The sequence below is a fragment of the Buteo buteo genome, chromosome 6 (genome assembly GCF_964188355.1).
Source record: "Buteo buteo chromosome 6, bButBut1.hap1.1, whole genome shotgun sequence".
NCBI classification, from domain to species: Eukaryota; Metazoa; Chordata; class Aves; order Accipitriformes; family Accipitridae; genus Buteo; species Buteo buteo.
In genome coordinates, this window is record NC_134176.1 from 53,320,897 (window position 1) to 53,344,606 (window position 23,710).

At 38.1% G+C, this 23,710-nt stretch overlaps 1 protein-coding gene across 1 annotated transcript in view; it reads left to right on the plus strand.

The window, feature by feature from the left end:
* The window catches only part of EXT2 (exostosin glycosyltransferase 2), an 80,231-nt gene that overhangs the window by 45,812 nt on the left and 10,709 nt on the right, over positions 1 to 23,710 (plus strand). The window contains exons 9-11 of the mRNA XM_075030958.1: positions 3,714 to 3,903; positions 15,879 to 16,045; positions 23,163 to 23,306. Coding sequence (XP_074887059.1) covers positions 3,714 to 3,903; positions 15,879 to 16,045; positions 23,163 to 23,306 — 501 coding nt within the window. The remainder of the gene's footprint in view (positions 1 to 3,713; positions 3,904 to 15,878; positions 16,046 to 23,162; positions 23,307 to 23,710) is intronic.

The window sequence follows — 23,710 nt, forward strand, 5'->3', positions numbered from 1 at the left end:
TCTCACTTCTGTATCCTGCTAAGGACAGTCTGTTTAAAACTTCTCTGCTGACTTGAACCTGAAGACTCTACATCGAGTCCAACCTTAAGCATCCCGCATAATGAGAATTCAACTCCTTTCATACCTTGTCCTTAATTTATTAACTTCTCCTAAAATAGAATAAAGTTGGTTTTAATGACCAAGAGGGAGGGCAATATTTGATGTATCTCTAGTAAAGGAAGGTGCCTTATTTGTAAGGCATTATTACACATGCACACTTGTGGAAAGCATGCACAGGACAGCTGCAGCAGTCTGAATCCTTCCCTGTATACATAGCTATTCCTGAATTCTCCTCTCTCCCCTGCTTCAGTCTATTCCTAAATTCTCACTGTCATTTGGGTCCCACTACTTTGGATTTTCATGTGAACTGCAGAGAGCTGTCAGACAGCTGAGACTGTGAGACTTAAATGACATGAGATTACTCTTAGGAAACTGGCATTTGAACTTGATCCTTTTTGCCCATAAAAATGATTCACAGCAAACAACCTATTAATCTTAGATTAATTATGCTGGCTCTTCTAATGATATTAGCTGGGAGGGCGAGAGTGAAGGGTTGTCTTATCCATAGCTGAGTGTCAGCACTTTGTCAAAGAAAGGTGATGGATGATCAATCCACTGTTGCTGTTTGCTCTTCTCTCTGAGAGTGAAAGTTCCTGTGAATTTCCATCAAGAATGTTAATAAAAATGGGACAGGAGCAAATGTTCCTTCACCACTTGGTCTCTTGAGCAGTGACTGGGAGAACCCATCCCTATGTCATTATCCATTTCATGCTTTGCTGCCATAATGGAGATTTAATTAGGTTGCCGTTGAATTAATTGCCTGTATGGTTTGCTTTTCCCAAGCAGAAATCTGGAAGACTTTAGCAAATTATGGAGGCTTGAATTTGCCCGATTTCCTGCAGAAAGTGGGGTCAATAGGTCTCAGACTGTAGACACACTCTTCAGGCAGGCAGCAGGGGGTTGGCTCTTAATGGCACTTGAGAGATGCTTAATTGCCTTTTTGAAATGTTTTTCTCAAATGAGAGGCATGGTTCTCCCATCCATTAGTGTGTGTCTATGGGCTTTTCCCTCCCTCCATCATCCTTCAGTAGATGCATGAACAAAAACACCTCAAAAGTTGCCTTATTTTTCCTAAGTTATAACCAGCAGGGGAGAATTTTCATGCCTTTCTGAAAGTAGTAAAAGTTGGAATTCAAGTAATGTACGTAAAACTTAGGTTTTTAAGAGAAAGCATGATAATTTTTTAGGCACATATGCATGTGCTCACACACCTGTATCTGTATTTTTTTCTGTAAGTACCTAAAATATTCTTAGATGATAGAAAAGAAATAATCCTTTTCCAAGGATATAATAGCAAGTGATTTGTTAGGAAGTGCTGTGGCCAGAGAGAAAAAGTTGCTAGAAAAACTTCAAGTGAGAGCTATTAATTTAGTTGGCAATACTCACCCATAAGTAGTAACTACAGCATTGTCTGTAGATTACCAGTTATTTCTTCTCATAGGGCAGAAACATTAGATTTTCTTGGCACTCTGAGTACGATGTTAAACCTCTGCTTCAAGTATTAATGAAAAGAGGTTTCCGAAAGTTGTTTTAAGAAGCTGCTCTTCATTACAAGGGTCATTTGGGTAATAGCAGTCTTGGGGTGGGGGTTGTGTGGAAACGAGTCTGTAAAGCTTTAATGAGATGGATTATGCTCTGGTAACATTTAGATTGTGATTTGCTGTAGGAATTACTGAAGCTGGAGCAAAATCAGAGGGCTGTCCCATCTGCCACCAGTTGTCTTGTAGAATTAGCAAAAGTATGTATAAAAGCTTTAATTTTAGAAAATGTAATAATCTGAAAGCAGATTTGTCTCTGCACGTATCAGTTGCTAAAGTAATGGATATATATTTTCTGAATTACTGAGCATAGTCCTCTGCTATCACAGGTAGTCATGTCCCTTTCATGAACCAAAGTTCCATATTATATACTGCTACCATTTCTACATTATCCTATTACTCCTGTTGGGTAAAAACTAGAACTTGATGCTTTCCATTAGGGACCTCACAAACAGTTTATGTTGAATGCTACTTGTACCAGACCTGATAAAGTATGTGTAGCTGAAGATTAGTTCATCTTTCCAACTATTTCAGGAAGTCTACTAAAAGGTATTACTCCTCCTGACAGATCCTTGCCTGGAACATACCCTTAGACCATCCTGGATAAAACAGTGTGCCAATGCTGTGCTTAACTTTAAGTGTCTCTTTTCTACCTCACATATTTATCCCATCTTCAGTGTTGATGTGTTCATAGAAGGAAATCATATTCACATCATATTTTTTTCTCCTTTACCAAAATGGTCAAAATGTTATGATGTCTTTTAGTAAATAGGCTCTCTATTCTCCTCATCCTTGAAGTTATTCTAGTTAGAGGTGTCTAACCACTAAATATGAGGAAGGTGATAGTTGGGTGTATAAAGTAACCCAAAGACTAAATAAGGAAACGGAAAATTGCAAAGTTTATTTCCTGCAAATATGAGCTGGTAACTGTGAGTCTGTAAAACTTGCTTTCCTCCTGACAGAAGCAGGTTTATGGTGTGAGTTTAGCTGGAGATTCTCGCAGTATTTCTGTAAACTGCTGGCAGTTACTAACGTCTTATGAGTGTTCATAGTTTTTACAGGCTAGGATTCAAGACTTCCCTGAAAAACAGCATCACTCAGTTTGTGCTTTCCCAACTCTCCTTTTCACCTCGTCCCAAAAGGTCTTGTTTTTCCCTTTGCTTCTCTGTCCAACCCCTGCTTGGAACATCAGCTGGAATGGAAAAGTTGAGACTGAAATGCTGGCGCTTTCAGTCATGTCAAATGGTCCCTTCACTGCCTCCTCCCCCACGTTGTCAGCTCCAAAGGAGGTTGGCACGTTCAGTGAGAATTTGGTTGTCTGTCTTGTCTTTTACCAGCTGAGCTGGCTTCCTTGTGCTGACAGTGTATTGAAGTAAGACCTTTAAAGTCTTAAAAGGGATGCCCTAGTTAAAATTCATAAGGAGTAGGTAATGCTCTGAAATTCATCTTTGCATCTCATGCCTTTTTTTTTTTTTAATGCAATAGGAGGTTTTTTTCACCATTGGATGAACGGGGTTTTGTGGAAGCTGGTACATGATTCCTCTTAGTGCCTGTTTCACCTTTTTTGCTTGGGTACACATTTTATGCTAGGTTTATGTTTTTGCTGCTTTCCGTTTGTTGTTGTTAACTCTTTTTCACTTCTGAAACTGTAGTGCTGATTAAGTTTCTCTCTGTTTATTGAGTCCTGACTATAAATACAAATGTCTTGAAATAGCGATTAGTAAATGAGAATTGAGTTGTGTTAGCTGGGTTCAAAATTCACTTTGGCCTCCCTTCTCCACAAAGCTACCTGCCTCTTCCACTTTATTTTTTACCTGAAACCCCTCTTGCTTGCAACAATACAACTAGACAAAAATGAAAATTGAATTAAGAAAGAGATTGGAGTAAAAGTTTTGAGAAATTGCTGAAGTCCACTGTGGCCAGAATTGGAGAGTCAGCCTGCCTGATCTGAGCAAATTCAAAATCTGACAGCTAGGTCCTGGCTATGTGACTTACTCCCTACTGTAATAATTACTTCCTACTGTGATAAGTCACTTTAATTGAATTGTTTTCCTGTTTTCTTGTTTTCCTTCACAGAAATGGAGCAGTGTGAGCAACCCACTCTTCCTTCCACTGATCCCACCTCAGTCCCAAGGTTTCACAGCCATAGTTCTGACCTATGACCGGGTGGAGAGCCTTTTCCGAGTCATCACAGAGGTGTCTAAAGTGCCTAGTCTATCCAAATTATTAGTTGTCTGGAACAACCAGAATAAGAATCCACCGGAAGGTAAGACCCCATGGTAGGTGTGGTGGAGGAGGGTGAAACTGGGGGTAGCATGCCTATTTGCACCTGTTACAGAATGACTTCTCTTCTACTTCATTAGTATGTCTTCGAAAAGTATTTCACGGTTACTTTCAAAATAATAAATTTGGAATTTTTTTTTGTGGCAATATTTTTGAAAGTGAAATGAGAAAAGCCAAAGTAGATTAAAAGACAAAAGTATACCAGTGTTTGTGCTGCTAATCTTCTGAATCAAAGGTAACAGATGCAATAGTTACAGGAACATTTCTGTCCTTATCTTTATTTTGGGGAGTGGTAAGGAGAGACCCATCCTTGATTTGTCAATGCTTGGTTTTATTTCTCTGTAGACAGTCTCTCATCGCAGTGATTACTACTTCTGCTAGACAGTTTTCTAGGGCAGATGTGGTTCAAAGCAGCAGAGTAGTTTGAATGCTTGGAGCTATAAAATAAGTGAATATTTTGGCTAATGAAATGAAAACTTGGGACATTTTGGGTGTCTGAAAAGGAGTTCCCACACTACCAGAATATCTCGTGAAAATGCTACAGCTAGCCCAGTAAGAAAAGACATAAGTGCCTTTTTAAAAAATGTTTCTGTTTCCAACACTTATGATACTATGTTGCTTTTTATAGTCTTTATGAGTGAGTCTGGTGAAGTCTGCATGATACTTTAAATTTTTTGAATTCATGGTTATTGTAAAATGAGGGCACATTCACAGACCTTTTCCCAAATGATTTAAATGAGTACATTTTTGGAAGAAGATTTGGTTTCAAAAGTATATTAATGATTCCAGTGTGAACTCAGTGCTGTAAATCTCTGAACTAATTTGTTTAATTTTCAGTAGCTGAGGTGTGCTTTGCTGGCATGGCATCTGCTGGCCTGGCATGCTGCTGTACTGTATCCCCTCGTGCCAGGACCTCAGTCTCGGGCTGCTCAGTCCTCACAGCTTGCTGCCTACGTTTTCAAACCCAAGATCCTAATGCCATGTTTCTCTGTCTCCTTCCCTGTAATGCCACTGCGTGCACCGTGGCTGCTCCGTCTCCCACCGGCTCCCTTTTTTTCCCAGCCCCGGGCTGTCTGCCTCCCAAGACCATGTTGCTCTTACTGTTCTCCCAGGTCCTCAGCTAGAAGCATAGATCCTGACATTGGTGAATTCCTTTACGAAATTGTGGAGTAAATGGGGGAGCCAGGAGACATCGTTGCCCCATGTAAAGGAAGATAGCTAGGCTTGGCCTGTGGTAATGCTCTCCAGTGCCAGACAGCCACTCCAACGCTGCTCATTTTATTTCCATGCTTATTGCTTCCTAGGATGAGCTTCTTCCAAGTTCTGAATGCTAGTACTAAAATCCTGAGCAAGGTTCTGGGCAATTAAAGCTTCCTTTTCTCATTCTTGATTAAATACTGTAGATATAGTAGCTGTAAATGAGGTGGTTTGCCGTATTGTTGTGTGTATGAATCTGTCATTCTCATCTGAAAATGTCGTGATTTTGTGGGACAAGAAATGTTGCCTTCTAGGAATACGTGTTCAAAAAACCACTATATTGTGGATTCTTCTGTGTTCTGTAGTGAATGAAGTGTGTCGTTAGGACTCCTTGCTTTGTAATTCACTTTTCAGAGGCTTCAGCTGCTGCACCTTGCCACTCTTCGAAGTTACCTATTCTGCATAGCAGCAAGATACAATGTAAAAATGAATACCTGGCCACTTTTCTCAATTTATCATCTTCTAACAGCTTCTCAGAGCCAAGCTATTGCTACCATTCACTTGGCTCATTTGCCATTTTGGCAACTTGCTCCAGTTGAAAGCAGAGTAGCTTTACTGCTTGCTTTAAAAAGTGTTCTGTAATACTGCTGTGTTGAACGCCTCAAATGTAGTGGTTTATTAAAAGTTTTGCAGTCCTTTAGAGTGAAAGGTGTTGTGTGTAAATTGATGATAACTGAAATTTTTGCAGTAAGAAGTTTTTTTCTAAAAGCAAAAATGCTTAGTGTTATATAAGCACTGAATGCAGGTGGATTTAACCCAAGTGGATTGTTTCCACATTTTGCTTGAATGAGTCTGAGACACAGGAGAGTTGAAGCAAATAAATCATTAGAATGGTCTTTTTTGTTAAATCATTCTATTAATCTTGCATTTAGAAATTATTGAAAATTAAAGTGTGTTTAATTTTTTGTGCCTCAATTACCACTAAGTCATAAACTAGTTTCAAAAAAAAAGAAAGAAAAAAAGCTTTTGCGTGTAAAGCTTAAAATTGTGGATTTGAGAGCACAGCTGAAAGCATAGGCAATTTTGCCCTTATATTAGCCTGAGCATTGCATTGAAGCAAATAACTGTTTGTTTGTAGTGTCCTTTGTCCCTTTATTGCTGTTATAACCATTGTAATCTCTTGGCCTATGGCTAGAGAGAGGTCAGTTTGATTAAATTAACTTGTTTTATTCCAGATCCATGCAGGGCATTCCACTTGGCTCTTCAGCCAGTCTCTCGTTCAGTCTGTCTATTAGTGATCCTAATCCTTGGACTTCAAAGCTTCTGCTGTTTATAGCCTGTTAAAGCCAGGAAGTTTCTGATGGATTAGAGCAAGGAATGAGTTTGAAGTTTGTAATGTGCACCACTGTCACTGATAAAGTCTAGTTTATTACCCTACAGTAGTATCTGCACTTTTATGGCTATTCACTTTTAATTGGTCATAGTAAAGCTGAGGTGCTTAACCTCCTAGAGTATCAAGTGCTGTATTTCCTGGTCCTTTCCATGTAAGGGACACATTTTGGTACAGAAGCAGCTCCTGGCTTTTGTTGTTGCAGTCCTTTGTGTGTTTGTTTTGTTTTGCATGTGTAAGTGGGATGGCTGGGTGAAGGACATCCAAGTTGTCTTCCTTAGTGATTATGTGCAGTAAATTGAGAATTGAATTTAGGTCTCCTGAGATGTAGCTGGGATAGTGCCACACAAATGTGACATGTAGCTGCTCCTATCTTTCCTCTGTCAACACCAGAAAAATATTATAACTGAAATTGTCATTGCTATCAAAGCAATATGTATTGGAAATAGAGGGAATCTGTCCCTCGGAATGGAAAGTTTTGAAGTACATGCAAATTCTAAAATTAACATTGTTTTTTGTTTGTTTGTTTTTTAATGAATGCTTATATACTTGTAATAATGCCTTTACGTAATGAAACTCAGCAAACTCAGGACTTAAGAGGAAAACAGAATAAAAATGAAATATTATGTTCTAAATGTTGTACAAAATCTAAGATGCTGCACCCCTCAACAGATGCAACACTCCATAAGATAAAAATCCTTTTTTGCTTGTCCTCAGCATTTAGTAAAGTTTGAGTGAAAAGATATATTTGTCAGCATGACCTGAAAATGAGCTAACGGTGATACTTGTCAGACGAATGACGAGGCTGTATTGTGATCACTCTGCCATCAGTACTACTGAGCATCCCTCAGTGCAGGTAAGAGGCTGTAGCTGATCTCAGCTGCTGCACTGTGGAATGGTTACAGGTGTGGGAAGCGTGCAAAGTGTGTGGAAAACAAACTCCTTGCAAATCTAGGTCTGTTGGAGCAGATGGAGCTCTGATCTGACTCACAAATTTTTTGTCACATTGGCTGACAGTAAATCAAGTAAGCAGCTAAGAGGGCTACGGATTAATTGAACACTTGACTGGAAAGTTTTCATGCAAATAACGTGCAAAAGTATAAAGTTGGAGAAAAAGTAGCTACATGTATATGGGCTAGAAATCAGTAGCAATTTAAAGACTGTTTTTCCCTTTGTCCTACGAGTTTGCAAGGACCACTCTCGTAACTTGAAATGTTTGAGAGCTGCATGTGCAAGTCTGAGCTCAGCACTGCATTTCATTTAGAATCAGTGAAAAGAAACAAGCACCTCCATCTAGCCTGCATTAGGTATTTATTTTAGGGTAAACTAAATCATCCCTACAGATGTACCCTTTTTTCCTCCACTGAGTATGAAGGAAACACAAGGTGACTACTACAAGCTTAAATGACTGATCTTTATACACCTAACTGTCTGCTCTGAGTTCCTGCTTGTTTTGCCATACTGGTACCTGAACACAGTGAAGGACACACAGGCTGTCTCACAAGGTTCTTGAGAAAATTAAGGAGCACTAAAAACAATGTTTCAATTATTGTTCTTGGGCAGATAGTTGTTGCAGCTGGGACACTGACGAGACACAACTTCTGCCTGCTGAATGGGAGCAACTCATTTCTTACTGTTCCTCAGTTTCCATGTCTGTAAAATGAATACAACAATATTGTCTTAGATAAAATGCTTTGAGACCTATAGTTTAAAACTGCTATGTATGCAGCATTGTTCATGGCATTATTATTAGGTAGATGCCGAAATTTCTAATTAGAAAGTTAATGTCTACTTTGAAATCAAAGTAAACTATAAATATATTAAAATATAAATAATAAAGGAAACTGCTTTTTATAGGTTTAATTTAATCTGAGTACCTTCAAAACATTTATAAATATGTATGTGTCCTGACTATATAAGCAGTAGATTAACTGGTTATTCCCATTTTACAGCTTTACAAACTGGGGTACTCAGAGGTGAAGTCTTCACCATCACTCAATAATTCAGCTTCAGGGCAAGGGATTGATTCAAGAAGGTCCTGTGCTTTGGCCTTTATTTTGCTTAGTTGAACATACTGCCTTCTCATACTTTCTATTTGAGAGGTATCATAGACATAGGTATGTATAAAGGGGTAGAAGCTTTACTGTGTATTTTGAGGTCATTGCTGAATCTGTGCGCCAAAGTAGGAACACTGTGCTTTGGGTGAGACTGGAAAGCAAGGGTCTAATCTTTTGGTTTTGAACTCAGAAGATGAGCAGTATCTTAGGAAAAAAAATACAACTGCAACAGATGAATCTGAGCAACACAGATGTCTTGGGCAAACATTTTGAAGTTCTCAGGAGTGCTTATGATGGTAAAAATGTTGGATCTTGTATGTGAAATACAGAGAGAAAATACCACATACGATGATGATTTTAATCTGGAACCTTGAAGCTTTATAGAAACATCTTGCTGATCTTAAGTGCTCTCTGGATTTAAGGGAGGTGATCTCTGCTCTGTGTCTTTGGCTGAGTTTTGCATATATTCTCAGCCATACAGAGTATGCTAGAAGCCTGTCAACTCAACAGTAATGTCAGCAGGCCCATGACTGCATGTATAACATTAGTAAAAAAATTAAAAGCTTTGAAATATTACAAGCAAAAAAAAAGAGATTTTTTTTTTTTCTCGTTTACTTTGCATCTATTAAAATAAACATTGTGGTCCAAGTGCCTGCTGCTGGGAATATTTGCGTAGACAGGATGTTTTTTCATCTTCTCCATCAGCCAAATACTTTTGCCCTTTCATTTGTATTTGTCTAAATTGCTAGTTCTGAAATGCAAGAAGATAGTCTGTGATAGAAATTTCCACCGACATTTCATCACATTTGTTTCAAACAATTGAAAAAAAACATTTTGTCTACCACATAAATGGTATAAAAATGTATTAATGCATTACTGTTAGTAAATATGCAACAAGCTACAAATCGTGTGTGGTAGCTTGATTCCTTTTTAGGTTCAGTTTTATAAAAATGAAAAGTGTATTTTAAAGAATGTGTACTTTCTGTGTAGTTGTATCGGTAGTGGTTCCTGGAGCTAAGTTGCTGATAAACTTGGAATAAGATACAGACTATAAGGCTTATGGGTATTACTGCAATAATCATCTTTGTATTTCAATTTGATACTATTAATGGACAGCACTGATATAAAACACTGGGCATAAGGAACCTCAGTATCCTATGGATTACTGTTTCTTACAGTGTTAACTTTAAAAAAAAATAGTAAAAAAAAAAATCTTCAGTGGCAGGTTTTTTTGCATACCATGCCTTTAATAGTCAACACTGGTAAGAATGTTTTTTCTGAACTTCTCTTTAGGTTTTGAGTTAATTTGGCTTCTTCACAAGAGACTTAATGCCATTTTCCTTGATTAGCTAGAGAGCTAATTCATGATGGTTTTAGTCTTCCATGAATCATCTTACGAACATTTTGCAATGTTATTTCCCAAGGAAGTCTAGAAATCTAGCTCAACAAACCCAGCTTAGCAAAACTGGGCTCTAAACGTCCTAGAAACCAATATTCTGTTATATATAAGAGGAATTCTGTGCATTACTGTAGATGAATATAAACATTGTAATGTAAGTAGAAAGCACCTGTTTTGAACAGATAGTCCTAAGTTGAAGCAGTTGAAATGTCTGGACAGACTTCTTCAGTCAGCCATTACTGAAGGAATTCTGGTAATAAATAGATGTAACATGCTTGATGATGTTGTTTCTGGCAGTCTTTTGAAACTTCAGATTCCAGCTAAGTTCTGCCATTCAGTCTTTGAGCCTGAAAAAGTACTTGTTAGGCTTCCATCATCCATGTTCAATTAGTTGAATTCATACAGACTACTATAGACCAATTAGAATGAGCATCAAATAAAAGATTTTTATAAAAGATCAGGTATGAGAGTTGAGTGTGATGTATAGGATTCTGTGCAACTGCAGATACATACAGAGGAGCTTGTTTAGGGGTGTTTTCTGCCATTTTTTTGATCTTAGTCTACCTTGCACAACTTCTGGAAAGGTTTTTCCTTTTTATAGTTCCAAGTGGGCTCCACAGAAGTTGTGGGAAGTCTGAGCTTAATACAAATCAATACTCTGGTGCCAGCTTATCGGTAGTCATGAGATATTCCTAGCTGTTGTTACTGAGGAAGTAAATCAGGAGAAGCATGTTTGTATGAGCATCTTTGTATGAGTCATCAAAATGCCATTATTTTAGTCAATAAGTGGATCTTATTTTCATTTTGATTTGTCATAGTGCTCTTAATACTGGCAAGCAGTCAGTTCTTGCCATCAAGAGCGTACACTGCATTTCCAGCTCCTCATTATCCTTACCTGCTGCTTCCAATTACAAATGCAACAAACCATCTGCATTCAAGTATCGTGCTATTTTTGAACTTGATACTACTTAGAATGGGTGTCCCAAGAATATTGGTTAGCTCTGTACAGCAGCCGTATTGATTCTCACTTTCCCTAGGCTGAACGTTGAAACTGGGAATGGATGATTAATAATTAGAGCAAGTCATTTCCTATATAAATACACTTCTGTCTGCTGACTAGGTAGATAATAATGCATCTGCTGCTGAGGACCCCTTCAGATGCTATTAACTTCCCAGTTTCTCAGAAGCAAGGATACAGAGAGTGATGCTATTTAACAACATGACAGTGCCATTTCTCTTTGAAAAGAGATAATACACTCCATAGAAATATTACTCACTATTATTTTTAATAATCCTTCTTTTATGTATGAGGTAAGAGTTCATTTAGAGCTGAGAAACAGGGCTGGATTTCAGACTAAGAATTCATTTTTATACATAAGCATTTTGCAAGCTTATGTTACTTACGTTTTTGTTACAAACATCTGATGGCAAGCCTAGGGAGATGTGGAACGTGAAGGGTTTTTTTGGTGTGAGAGGGTATTCGTTTAGGTTATAATGAAGTTGCCTCTCATGATTGTCCTCCCTTCTCTTCCTTATGTCTTTCATATAATTCACTGGGAGTTGTAGCTGAGAAGTGCGTATTTAGAGGATGGGTTTTTTTGCTTCTTTTCTATATGTGACTGTTTTAAATGGAAATGTAATTACAGCACTTTTTTGACCCTCCAGTTTGTGGAAGTCATCTTGAAATCATGCTTGAAAAATTTGCTGTGAGATGCGGACTTTCAGGACTTAATGGTGAGATTGTGGGCTGGCCAGAAATACAGCCATGTATGTGGTTGTTAGGGATTGTAAACCCATTAGAAGTGGAAGCTGCATTTGGCAAAGTTGAGAAACTGCTGATTTTGTGTTTAGAAGACCACATGCTGTTTTCTGTGGGCAGCTCCTGCAATCAGTGCTTCAGTAGTCCTAAATAGCACAAAGTGCCAAGAATGCCCTGAGTCTTGTTGCCAAAGAGCAAGTGTAAGTGTTATTCAAACACTCTTCTCTCACAATTATTTCAGTATGATGTGCAATAGGAGGTGCCCATCATTCTCTTCAGTCTCCATATATACGTGGACTTTTATACATTCCAGAGAGCTTTACTTTCATATTTTACCTCTCTTCTGCTGCATCACAGAAAGTCCTCACTGGTTTTAAAAGAAGTAAGAATAATTCCCAGTCCAAGCACGCATTTTTACTTTTGTGTGCTTAAAGGTTCTCATGCCTTCTTGTAAGATCTTTATCTACCTTCGTCTTGGACTTCTTTTATCTTTGTCATACTCTGTTAAATGATGCAGTGCCCTCTTACTGTAAGAATAAAGCATGTGCTTTTACCTTGGTTATAATAAAGTCTACTAAACTGAGAATTTCCCCCATGTATGTTTTGCTAGTGCTCAGGTTTCTCATAATTTCCCAAGCAGTATCTGAAATTTCAGAGCGTGGTGTTACAGAAGTGGCAGACCCCATCTCTGACTTCCCTTTACGCCACGTTTCTCCTATGTGCAAAAAAGAAAAGTACAAATACTCTTGTGGTCTTTTGAAATAAATATAGACAGTGTTAACCTTCCTGATGGATTCCAAAACTTTGACTTCTGAAGTAGCTGTTGTCTTTTTTTTTTTTTTTTTTTTTTTTTTGACTATATATTTCTTTTGGAGTTCCTGCAGCAGGGCTAATTTTGAATACTTGGATCTCTGAGTGGAGCCTGCTGTCCTTTGCAATAGTCATTTTTGCCCAGGCTGCCAAAGTGGTTACCCAGGTGTCATTGTGTCATGACACCTACCATGGGCTTCCATCTCTGCAGGTACAGCAACCTTCAGTATCAGATCAGATTCTAGGCAGCAAGTAGTCTTATGTTTTCTTTCATTTTGTGTGCTGCAGGGTAACTGGTACCCTAATGTCTTATTCAAAGTTTCTCCAAAATGCTGGTATTTTCTGTTCGTGAATTTACGTCCAAATTCAGAAACTTTTGTATTATGTTTCTCAAAGCACAAATATTTTCCAGTAACATACCTCTTTTGAGAATTCATCATTCTGAGAGTTTCCAAGACCTTAGTAAATCATGTGGGTTTAACAGGATTTGCTGACATACGAGATGCGTGCTGATTATAATTAGATTACACCTTCATTTTTCATACTTTTCATTACTTTTTCTTCCGTTACCATATTTTTGTGCAAGTGGCATGTCTGTTAGTAAGCTATCAAACAGTTGATTTTCCAAAGAGCTAGCTTAAAGCATCCATGCTTGCTTGCTTTTCTGAATTACTACTTTTCAATCCTAGTGACTTTTCAGTTTCAATTTTTGTTTCAGTGTATTCCTGCACTGAAATAAGATCTTTGTTGCAATTTGGTTGTCTTGTCTTTTTTTTTTTATGTGTAGCAGATGTGAATGGAAGAAAAGCCGGAACAAAAGAGTACTTAACGTGTATAAAATGTAAACTTTGTTAATATTTACAAATACAAATTTACAAATACATACATACCTATGGCAATTCTGATTGCTACTGAAGCATTTGTGACAGTAGGATATTTTCAGGGTCTAGCAGGCTGCTTAAAATTATTCAATACCAATACTGGGATTATAACTGGATAATTATAGGCAATTAGCCTAAGTTCTTTAAGTAGCTTGCAAATGTTAAACAGTCTACGGTCTTTATGAGGCCATTATATGTGTCTTTGAGGTATCTGTAAGTGTCTTATAAATATGGATACTTCCATGTTGTAGGGTAAACCAGAAAGCAGTGAGTTGACTTGAGAGTACTAATTTGCAATGGACGGGTCCAGTTGTTCAATGTTACTGTCTCCTGAGGTTAGGATAACTAGTAAGATGAAAATTTGGAATTTTAGTGGTGTCCTACTGAAATCATTGTTTCAGATTATGGTTCAAGCAGGGGATTTCAAAGACCTTATAATGCTGAGAATAAAATGAGCTCATTGCACTATAATTGGAATCCGTGGCTTTTGAAGATTTTTATTGTGGTCCCAAGGCACTTGCTGTATCTCCTCAGCTGCTGGCTGACTGTGACTTCCATTGGAGCCCATCAGTAATGTGGTTGAATCCTTCCAACTGGCTACTAATCAGTATCACAAGCCACTCAAGTGTGCACTGGTATTTGGGCTGATGCCTCTTGCCTTCTACTAGAAGGAAAAGAGGTGAGTAAAACTGGACAAGAACCTGCATAATGTCAAATACAGACCGTGGTCTATAAGACCACCCAGATAAAGGTGGATGTTACAGTCACTTTTTCAATCTCACAGGAAAAATCTCAGGGTAGGAGACTGAATACAAATTTTGCCAGTAAATACAACTGTGTATTTCTTCTCCTTTCTTTTGGCCACCCAAGCGTGCCAATCCTTCTTTCTAAAATACAGCTCCAAGAAAAACTGACTTTTGAAGACTTTTACTGCGGTTTGGAAAAACTGCTTTGTTTTCCTAGTGAAGTAGTGTTTGGACTCTGATGTCTTTAAGCAGTGTACAGCTCTGTGTTTTATTTGAGTGTTGTGTGAGCTGTTAAATCTGAGAGGCCCAGTGGCAATGAGGACGTGGACACTCGTTCCTGGGAGCAAGTTTTACTTGTACACGTTGGAATGAAGCCACTCCTCTCCTTCTCTGGTAGTAACTATCCTTCCTAGTGCAACAGACTGACAGTGGAAAGAAGGCAAAGCTGTCTTGGAAGCAGACCTGATTTTGGATTATTATGGAATTGGAAGTGTGTATGCATAATTGTTTCATGTTGTAACCCATTTATTTTTTGTGTTGTCTGTCATCCAACATTCTTCAGGTCCTTCTGCTGAGAATACTTCCAGAATTTGATTATATATTGTTGTTTACAAACTAAAACCATTTTCTCAGGTTAGGATTTCTCTTATCTCACCCCTTACAGTGGCTTTTTTCATTGACACCTGTTTTACCTTCCTCTTTTCATTCTCAGAACACACAAGCAAGGATCTTATTTCCTTGTGCTATTTTCTGAATTTCTGTATTCGCATCCCATGTCCTAGTAGTTTACATTCAAGTTTCTTATTCTCATCCCAATGACAGTCAACAATCTCACTGTTCATAGCGTTTGAGGCAGAAGGGGCAGTAAGATCGTCTGGGTTGACCTGTAAGTCATGAGTCACCACATTACCTTTCCTTTCAATCCGGTGACTTCTAACTGGAGTGCATCTTCTAAAATAATACCCAGTCTTGTTGAAAGACAAGATGTACAGAATCAGCTGCTGTCCTTGTTAAATTCTTCCAGAGGTTAACCACTGTTACTGTTAAAAATGTCTGCCTTAGTCATACTTTGAATTTGCCTGACTTCGGATTCTAGTCATTGTTTTTTGTTATGTCTTTCTCCAGTTGGTTGAAGATATGTGGCTTTTTTCTTCCTGTGTAGGTAATTGTACATGTTACAATTTTCATTACAATTACATTACTGTCAACAGTGATTAACATTTTAGGTGTATCTAGATTTTTAATTGATACAATAAAATCTGTTTTTCTCAGCACTTGATAGAACTAACATTCTTTTCCAAATTCTTTATGACCCTAGACTTGCAGTCAGTGATTGTATACTGTTGCTTCAAATTCTTTTAAAGCACTGCAGTTGAGTAAAATATCTTTTCTTGCTGTGGGTCCTAAACCAATACATAGTATCACTGACTCTTGTTACGCGATTATCACAGACTGCTGTTTTGGGCAAGCTATCCCCCTTATAGCTGTCTGTGAAGCTCTCCGTAGAGAGCAAAAGAGGGAAATGTAGCTGAACTTGTCTCTCACCTTCGTATGCTTATGTGTTTGCCTAACTGAAAGTCGGGTGTAAATTTGCCATTAAGAAGCTTTTGTTTAAGATGTGAAGGAAAAAAGAGTAAAGAGAAGCTAAGACAGATGTGCAGCCTCATTCAGAAGTAAAGTATAATATTGAATTCCATTTCTCTTAATTTTTCTCTCTAGAGTCCCTCTGGCCAAAGATTCGTGTTCCCCTGAAAGTTGTTAGGACTGCAGAAAACAAACTTAGTAACCGTTTCTTCCCCTATGATGAGATTGAAACAGAAGCAGTGTTGGCTATTGATGATGATATCATTATGCTAACGTCAGATGAACTCCAGTTTGGTTATGAGGTAAGAGAATTGGTTTTTTCCTGTCTCTTAGGCTGTCCGCTCCAACATTGCATGTGTATATAAAGTAGAGAAAGCACTGCACAGTCTGCTGATTCAGATTGTTGCATCTCTCCTTACCGTAACAATTCAATGCTGACTGAAATATTTTTACAGGTAGTCATTACTTTATGGAAAAAAATGCCAGCTAACAGAAAATTTTTGGTAACTGGCACAGTAATGCCACGAGACTCCAGAAAATGTTGTGTAATTGGTGTAATGGAAGCAGTCTGGAGACTGGATTGCATTCTTAACAGTTTCAGACGGTTTTCAGACAAATCAGAAGTGCTATCCAAGTTAACGTGTCTTGATGGACAAGACAAGTTTCAGAGATTAAGTGTTGGGAACAGAGGAGGCCTCTTGAGGACATGCCGAAGTAAGGTGGAGTGCAATGAAAAGAGGAACTGAAGAATGTCAGGGAGGGGACATATGTATCATAGCTTGAAATGGCAAAGCTTCAACAGCTGGTGTTGTAATGAGGGTATCAACAAAAAGAAAGTTTGTCCAAACCAGTTACCCATGGCAGTACAAAGAGGTGACAGTCTTCATAGGCATTTGAGTTGTTTGTTAAAAAGTGCACTTACTTAAAGCAACACTTGTCTTCCTTCCAAAATTTTGGGCTGAATGAGTTAAACTTTGTCTTCCATTTGTATTTGAGCTTATGACACAGTCCATAATCTGACATTACTGTTATGTGTGTATTTAAGACAAACATGCTACATTTGTAAATAAATCGGAGACATTAGAAAATGTAATATCATATTTTAAGAAAGGTTTGAATCATGTAGTCATACCTGTCCCTGCAATATCAAGAGCAAAACAACACTGGGCTTCATACACGAGAGCTAGAACACGAAACTATTGCCTAAATTGAGTGAAATAATGAAAGCCACTTTTCTAAAGGGTAGAAAGCAGACTAAATGTGATAGTTGTCTCATTTTTAACAATCCCATGTGTAGTTGTTAACACCAGAAGATATTTTGTAAGAGATGTTGGAAGTATTTCTTTAATGTGAATACATATGTGGTAAAATACAGCTCTTTCTCCCTCTCAAGTGAAAGAGACTGTTAGCAAATAACGAGCTTTGGACTCAAGAAATGACTTGTGGTAATATAGGTATGCTGATGTAATAACAAAGATGTTAAGTAGTGGAGACAGAGGTTTAATCTATCATGTGTGTCTCCAGAAAGGAAATACTTTCCTTGCCAGGTTAAGAGTAATGGGTTAGTACATGAAGTGTGAAAGAGGAATGAAGAGAAGACAACTAAAGGAAGGGGTTTTTTTGGCCACATATGCCTTCTCTGTACTCCGTTGTCTACACTGAATGTTTTAAGCACTGCACTGCAACAGCAGAGCAATCAAGTGTTGGCAGTTCTGCAAGCTGACTTACTTTTGTCTGTGTTGGTGCTTATAACTACTAGTTTTGAGGGTGAACTGACAGGATGAAAGATAACAAATCCATAATGTGCATGCTGTGTAAATCCTGTCTCCATTTGCAGTTTGATTTTCATTTTCATCGAGCTGTCTCTAAGTAAATAAAAATAAGTCTTATAAAAACCTAAGTGACTGTGTAAGTAGTTCCAAATGAATCTCTGCTACTGGCAAAGCAGTCTTGGAGGACTTCGAAGCAGAGATTCAAACTGCAGCTGAGTTTCAGCTGTGTCAGCCAGAAGTTGTGAGAAGTAGAACTGCAGTGCTCGTGTGTCTGAAGCGTTAATTTAAACATCTTCAGTGGAGAATTATCTGTAACTTCACATACATTGAGTCTGGTCACTTAGGCAGGAAGGGGTTATCCTCATGAAAAAAAAATGGAGCAAAGAAAATTTGACATGAATTCCCCTGTAGTCAGTGTGATTAGGTGGCAGTTGGGACTTAAAACTGTTCACCCCAGGTCTAGCTGTTGGACTGTGCTGGCTAATTTATTGGTCTTCTGTGGACCATACGCATTGGTTGCAGGGACTATCTGAGTAACAGTCCTTATATTCAGTGTGTGAATGTAACTGTTTGGACACAAGATTGTTTAGTCTGGCAGACTAAAAACTATTGCTTTTGCAGTTTTTTGCATTTTATTATAAATCCTATTCCTTTTTGATTCTGGGAATTCAGCTTACTACACAGCCCCATCGATGGAAAATTAAAATACCTTACTGAGCAGATAGTTGAGACAAACCCGTGGGTAGTTTGAATACTTATATTTTGAGATAGCTTCCCCCCCTCCCCCCTAAAATAAATGAATAGAAATGTCTTTGAATACAGAAGCACAGCCTATTATTTTATAAATACACAATTTTCCTCATATAGAGGGTGGTTGATGTAGATCCTACTCTTTGGCACAGAAATCAGGGGCTGAAGATTGATCTTTCCTGTCCCTGAGTGTCTGTGACTTGCTTGACAGGCCTGAGCTGGCTCCCAGATGTTTAAATTGTCCTCAGCCTGTGATAATTTATTTATCTGTTTATGCATGTTACCAGAAAAGTATCTCTCAAGCTCTTGACTCATTTGCAGGGGAATCCAGAGGGAACAGTAGCAGCATATAATGTTACTAGAACATTTTCTTTTAAAAGTATGTCTGCTTCTGCTTTGGTCATAAGAAGGGCTGGAAACGTGACATTCAGTAATTTTCTTTTCTCCTCCTGACATCCTTGAGACTTTACATTTAAACATGTGGCAAAACCCCCTCTGTCACAGACTTGTCTGAATGTATAGAGCAAGCCTAAAAAAAACCAGAAAACTTTGATCTCTGTACACTTTCAGCCATAAAAAATTATAGTAACACTCAAAGTGTCAGACATTTTTTACTTGTTAAAAGTGAACTATTATGGTACAGTGATTTATGACATTGCATAAATCTATTGGAGCAAGCAGAAAAATAGTCCCTGTGTGCTGCTGTATTAAGGTAGCAGAAGAATAGTCATGACATTCTGACTTTGAAAAAAGTATTTCTGTTAAGTTACATGATGAAATCACAGGCATGACTTGGGGCGCTGAAAAAAAAAACCTGTTTAGGGCTAGACAACTTTCCCCACTTACCAATCTTTGTTGTTCACAGAGGGAGTATCAGAGAGACCCAAGAAAAGGAGCAAGTATTTAGATTATCATAATCTTAAAAAATTAAAGTAGATCCATTGGCTGCTCGTGAAGGGTTTAGTGTTTGAATGTGAGACCGAAAGCACACGTTGTAATGTTCCCCGCTTTGCGTCTCAGCTGGCCTTGGGGCAGATGGCTTAGCATTTCTATCACCCTGAAAAGCAGGGATAACAGTTTCCAAGTATGAAGTTCATAAAGATTTCTTATTACGTACTCATGCAGCACTTTGTCCTTACAAAGACAAAGTATTTTTATTACAGCCATAATAAAAATAATCTAAATTGGGATTATTGCTCTGAGTCCATGGGTTTTGTTCATAGAAAATATTGGTTTGTGCATTGCTAAGTTTGTGTTTTTTCCTGTTGGAAGCTTTTTGCCTTCTGCTAATAGATGATCATATTCTGTCTCAGAGCTGTTTTTCACTGCTTCATGTCTCTGGCATTCTTTAAAAAAAAAAAATCAACTCTGATGAATTGCATATTTCACTAGGCTAAAATCATCGTAAAGTTTGAATGCCTTCTTTAGAAGAATTCTTTCATACCCACTTTGACTGTTAAAAGTGTATTTTTCAGCATTCCTTTGTAGGAGGAATAATATAACTCTGCTTACCAAAAGACTTATCCGTGGCTAACTGCTGGCCGTAATCAAAGCTCTTCTTCAAATTGAAGTTATTTTCCAAATTGTGTGCATGTGAAGCATCGCTTATCTTTTAATGGGCTTTGTGTTTACATTTTGCTTTGGTTTTTTTGTAATAGCACAAGCCATCCCTTTGAGGACTGGAGGAGAATTAAGAGTGGATGGGGCTCTGGGAGGAGAGAAGGAATACTGATTGGTTGGGTTTTCTTTCATTTGTAGAGGATAGCCAGTGTTTCATTCTTACAATGTTGCCATGGTAGCTTTGGAAATGCTGATTATTTTTCTGTTTATTAAATTAAAAAACTTTTTAGTTGTGATTAGCCAGTTCCTGAAGTTGCATGTCACTTAATATAGTCTAATAAATTTAATGCATAAGTGTTGGAGTATATTCTGGAAAAAGAAGTGCTTCTCTGTCCTTCTGGAGAATGAGTTGTGGCAGCTGTTCTGGTGGTACAGCGAAACAGCACAGAATAGTTGAGGCTAGGAGGCAGAAAGAACTGTGGAGAGGTGAGACTGGAGGGTGTTTTAGCTAGGCTGTTTATGTCACTTGAGGAATTCGACTCGAAACAAAATTACTGTCATTTTTTTCTTGGTGTCTCTCTACAAGATTTTTGGTAAAACTACCAAGTCAGAACTTCTATTTGACTTTTCATCTGGGAGATGCTTTGTCCAAAAATATTTATCTTCAGGGCTGTCTAGCAGAGTCATTGGAATAGTGTTGTCCACAAAGAAGCATACCTCCTCTTCACTTGGCAATATGTTTTTCCTTGGATGTGTCCCTTACCACTATTAAATCAGGCTATCCTTCTTTAGTCTGAGAAACCTAATAAGATCACTGCCTAAAATGGAACGTATTCCTAACAGACTAATAAATTATAGGCAACCATCAAACAAGAAAATGGACGGTAGTACAAAATAGAGAGTAGTATAAGAATCATTACCACTATTTTTGTTCTGAAAGCTTCCTTATAAGCAGTAGCTGTATATATTAATTTTGGCACGAAACGTATGTATGTATTTGGGCAATGAGCTGGATGCAGCTATTTGGAGCCTTTCCAGGAATTACCATTGAATGAGCTAGTGATGAACATTATGAAAAAGCCAAGCTTTTCAACTGACTTTGATAGCATTACTTTTAAAAGGAATCTTTGTTTAAAGCAACCAAGTTATTTTTTAGATGCATCGAACTGACAATTTTCAGAGGCCAGAATCAGGGTAGGGTTGAGCCTTACAGTGATACAAAGAAATCTGTATAAGTAACGTGCATTATAGTTGGCTTTTGTTTTATGTCATTCGGACTCTTGAAGATGACACCGAGGGCAAAAACTAGAAGGGATATGAATCTACGGTTCTGTGTTGTGAAGGCACTGAAGTCCCTTGGGAAGCAGTAGCTGAGTTTAATCTTTCTTTCAGCTGCCTTTAATACACATGCCATTCTCTCTACAAAAATTCTTATCCCAGTACGGTGCAGATCTGTAGTGTTCTATCAAATCCCTTGAGCCTCAGTAGCTTATGTGGTAGTGCCTTTCAACAGCTGGCAGATGGGCATTTTAATAGTCAGGTTTAAAAAAGTGATAAAGTTAAATCATTAATTTTTTGAGTCCTGGCAAGCGAGGAATAAAATTTTGAAAGAGGGAGTGGCCATACCTTGGTTTTGTGTTCTTTACTGATGTTTTTGACATCATGTCAAAACAGGTATCTCAAGCCCTCACTGGCTTGCCTGCAAAAAATCTGTTATTTTTATAATTAGCTGATGGCACCAACTTGCAACAATGTCCTATGAATTCTCTTCCTTGAGTTCCAAATCATCTCTGCTTTCAAGAGCTCTCTATGTTAGAGCGTTGTCCTATTTAAATACTCTCCCAGTACTTGTGCCCTAGAACTGTCTAGAAAGATTGATTTCTGGATAAAGTACAAGTCAGGGAGTCAGAAGATCTGGTTCCCATTCTTGTTTCCTGTATAATTTTTGGCAGGTTTCCTCATCTGTACGTTTGAAATAATAACTGCTCTCATCATGGGATTCTGAAGCTATATTAACTGACAGCAATAAAATGTGTTGAGATGTATAGATGAAAAGGTATATAGTAATGCAGAATCACAAAAATTTAGATACAGAAGCAGTAACTTTAAGCTGATTGTTTTATCATATTTACTCTGACAAAATACTTGCGTGGAGTCCTTATAGTCCAGGCCTCCCAACTGAAACATACTGGCATATAAAAAGTTCCCAAAGTGAACTGCTGATATGAGGTGAGGTTTGCAGGATGGTGAAATTCCAGGTAACACTTTCTTTACTGCAAACTCAACAGTAGGGTTCCCTTGCCTTTTGTACAGAGAAAAGAGGTTTGCTAGTGAAGTGATCGTGGGAGATTTATGAGATATTTTCTTGTTGTAGTTGATCTTGCATACACAATGAATTTTGGGGGGGTGTGTGTTTGTGTTTATACACTACCAACCTGAAACAGAAATTCTTGTGACCTAACAGTGTGTGTTGGAGAGTCAAGACTCGTATTCTCCCAACAAACCTAGCAGTTACTTGGATTAAAGGACAAGTAATTTGAGTAATTTGTCTGCAAATAATGCAGATAAATACTAACTTCATTACTGATCTGCAAAAAGACAAACTGTGTGTTTAGCAAGCAAATAGCATTCAGACCCTTCTAAATAATTATAATCCTTTCTCCCTTTTTTCCTAACGCAAAAATTGTCCATTATTTAATGTGGCCAGCAGTGTGGAGAACTGGGGTTGCGTTAATGATGCCCTTCTCCTTGTTCTTGTCTACTGTGTTTGATCCTGTAGTCAGCTACAAAATAATGTATGGAGTGACAGGGATGGTATCTTGATTGCATCCAGCTGTCTGGAACAAGTCAAGGGCAAAGAGGCCTTCCATGTAGCTGTAGATCCATCCAAGCACCCACTAAAGAATACCAGAAATATTAAAATATAAGCCTGTTCCTATCAAAGGAAGCAGGTTGGTTAGATCCAAAGCCAGCTGTGAAAGTAGTTAGGTTGTAGCCATATCTGCTAAAGTTAACATCAAAAGTTCCATTTTAATCATGCTTGGGTTTAGTTAGTGTTAAAATCTTTTTGAATAGTCGGTTGTATTTCTCTACAACATGGAAGTTAGTATTGCTTTAGTGGCCTTTTGCTCTGGGGTATGGCTTACCTGAATTGTAGGGTCCTTCCAAAGCAAGCTTGGCAGCTTCCTATTCCAAGAATTGGGACTTAGAAGAATTGAAGTGATCTTTGCACCACTGTAATGCTACCCTCCCAAAGCAAGATGTGTTGCATCCGCACATTTGCGTTTGCTTGCTCTGTGGACCTAGTCAGCAGTGTGTCATGTCTTTTTCTCTTCAGGTTTGGCGTGAGTTCCCCGACAGGTTGGTTGGATATCCAGGCCGCCTGCATCTTTGGGACCATGAGATGAACAAATGGAAATATGAATCAGAATGGACCAATGAAGTCTCAATGGTGCTCACTGGAGCAGCGTTTTATCACAAGGTAATATACGACTTGTAGTATACTAAGGTACAACATGAACCCTTTTTAAAGAGCTGTATGTGTGTCTGTCATTGTTCTGTGAGTGTTTTGTGGAGCCATGATTATGTTTTCTACAACAGTCGGGGAGCCGATCGCAAACTTTCCCTAAGCCTCTCAGTTGCTGTGAAAACTGATTTGTCTCTGCCTGTAAAAAAAAAAAACCATTACTTTCATGAACTTACAGAAGAGCTCTTGCCAGTTTGCATGACCTGTAACTAACTACATAGCAAATTTTGCAGTGAATGTGGCTTTGTAGCTGGCAGTGTAAGGAAAGAAAATCAATTGTAAAGAAATTTGTATGCTGGTCAGGAAAGGAGTAATTATGCAATTACTCTCCCCAAAATTTTTTTTCTATCTGCTAAAGT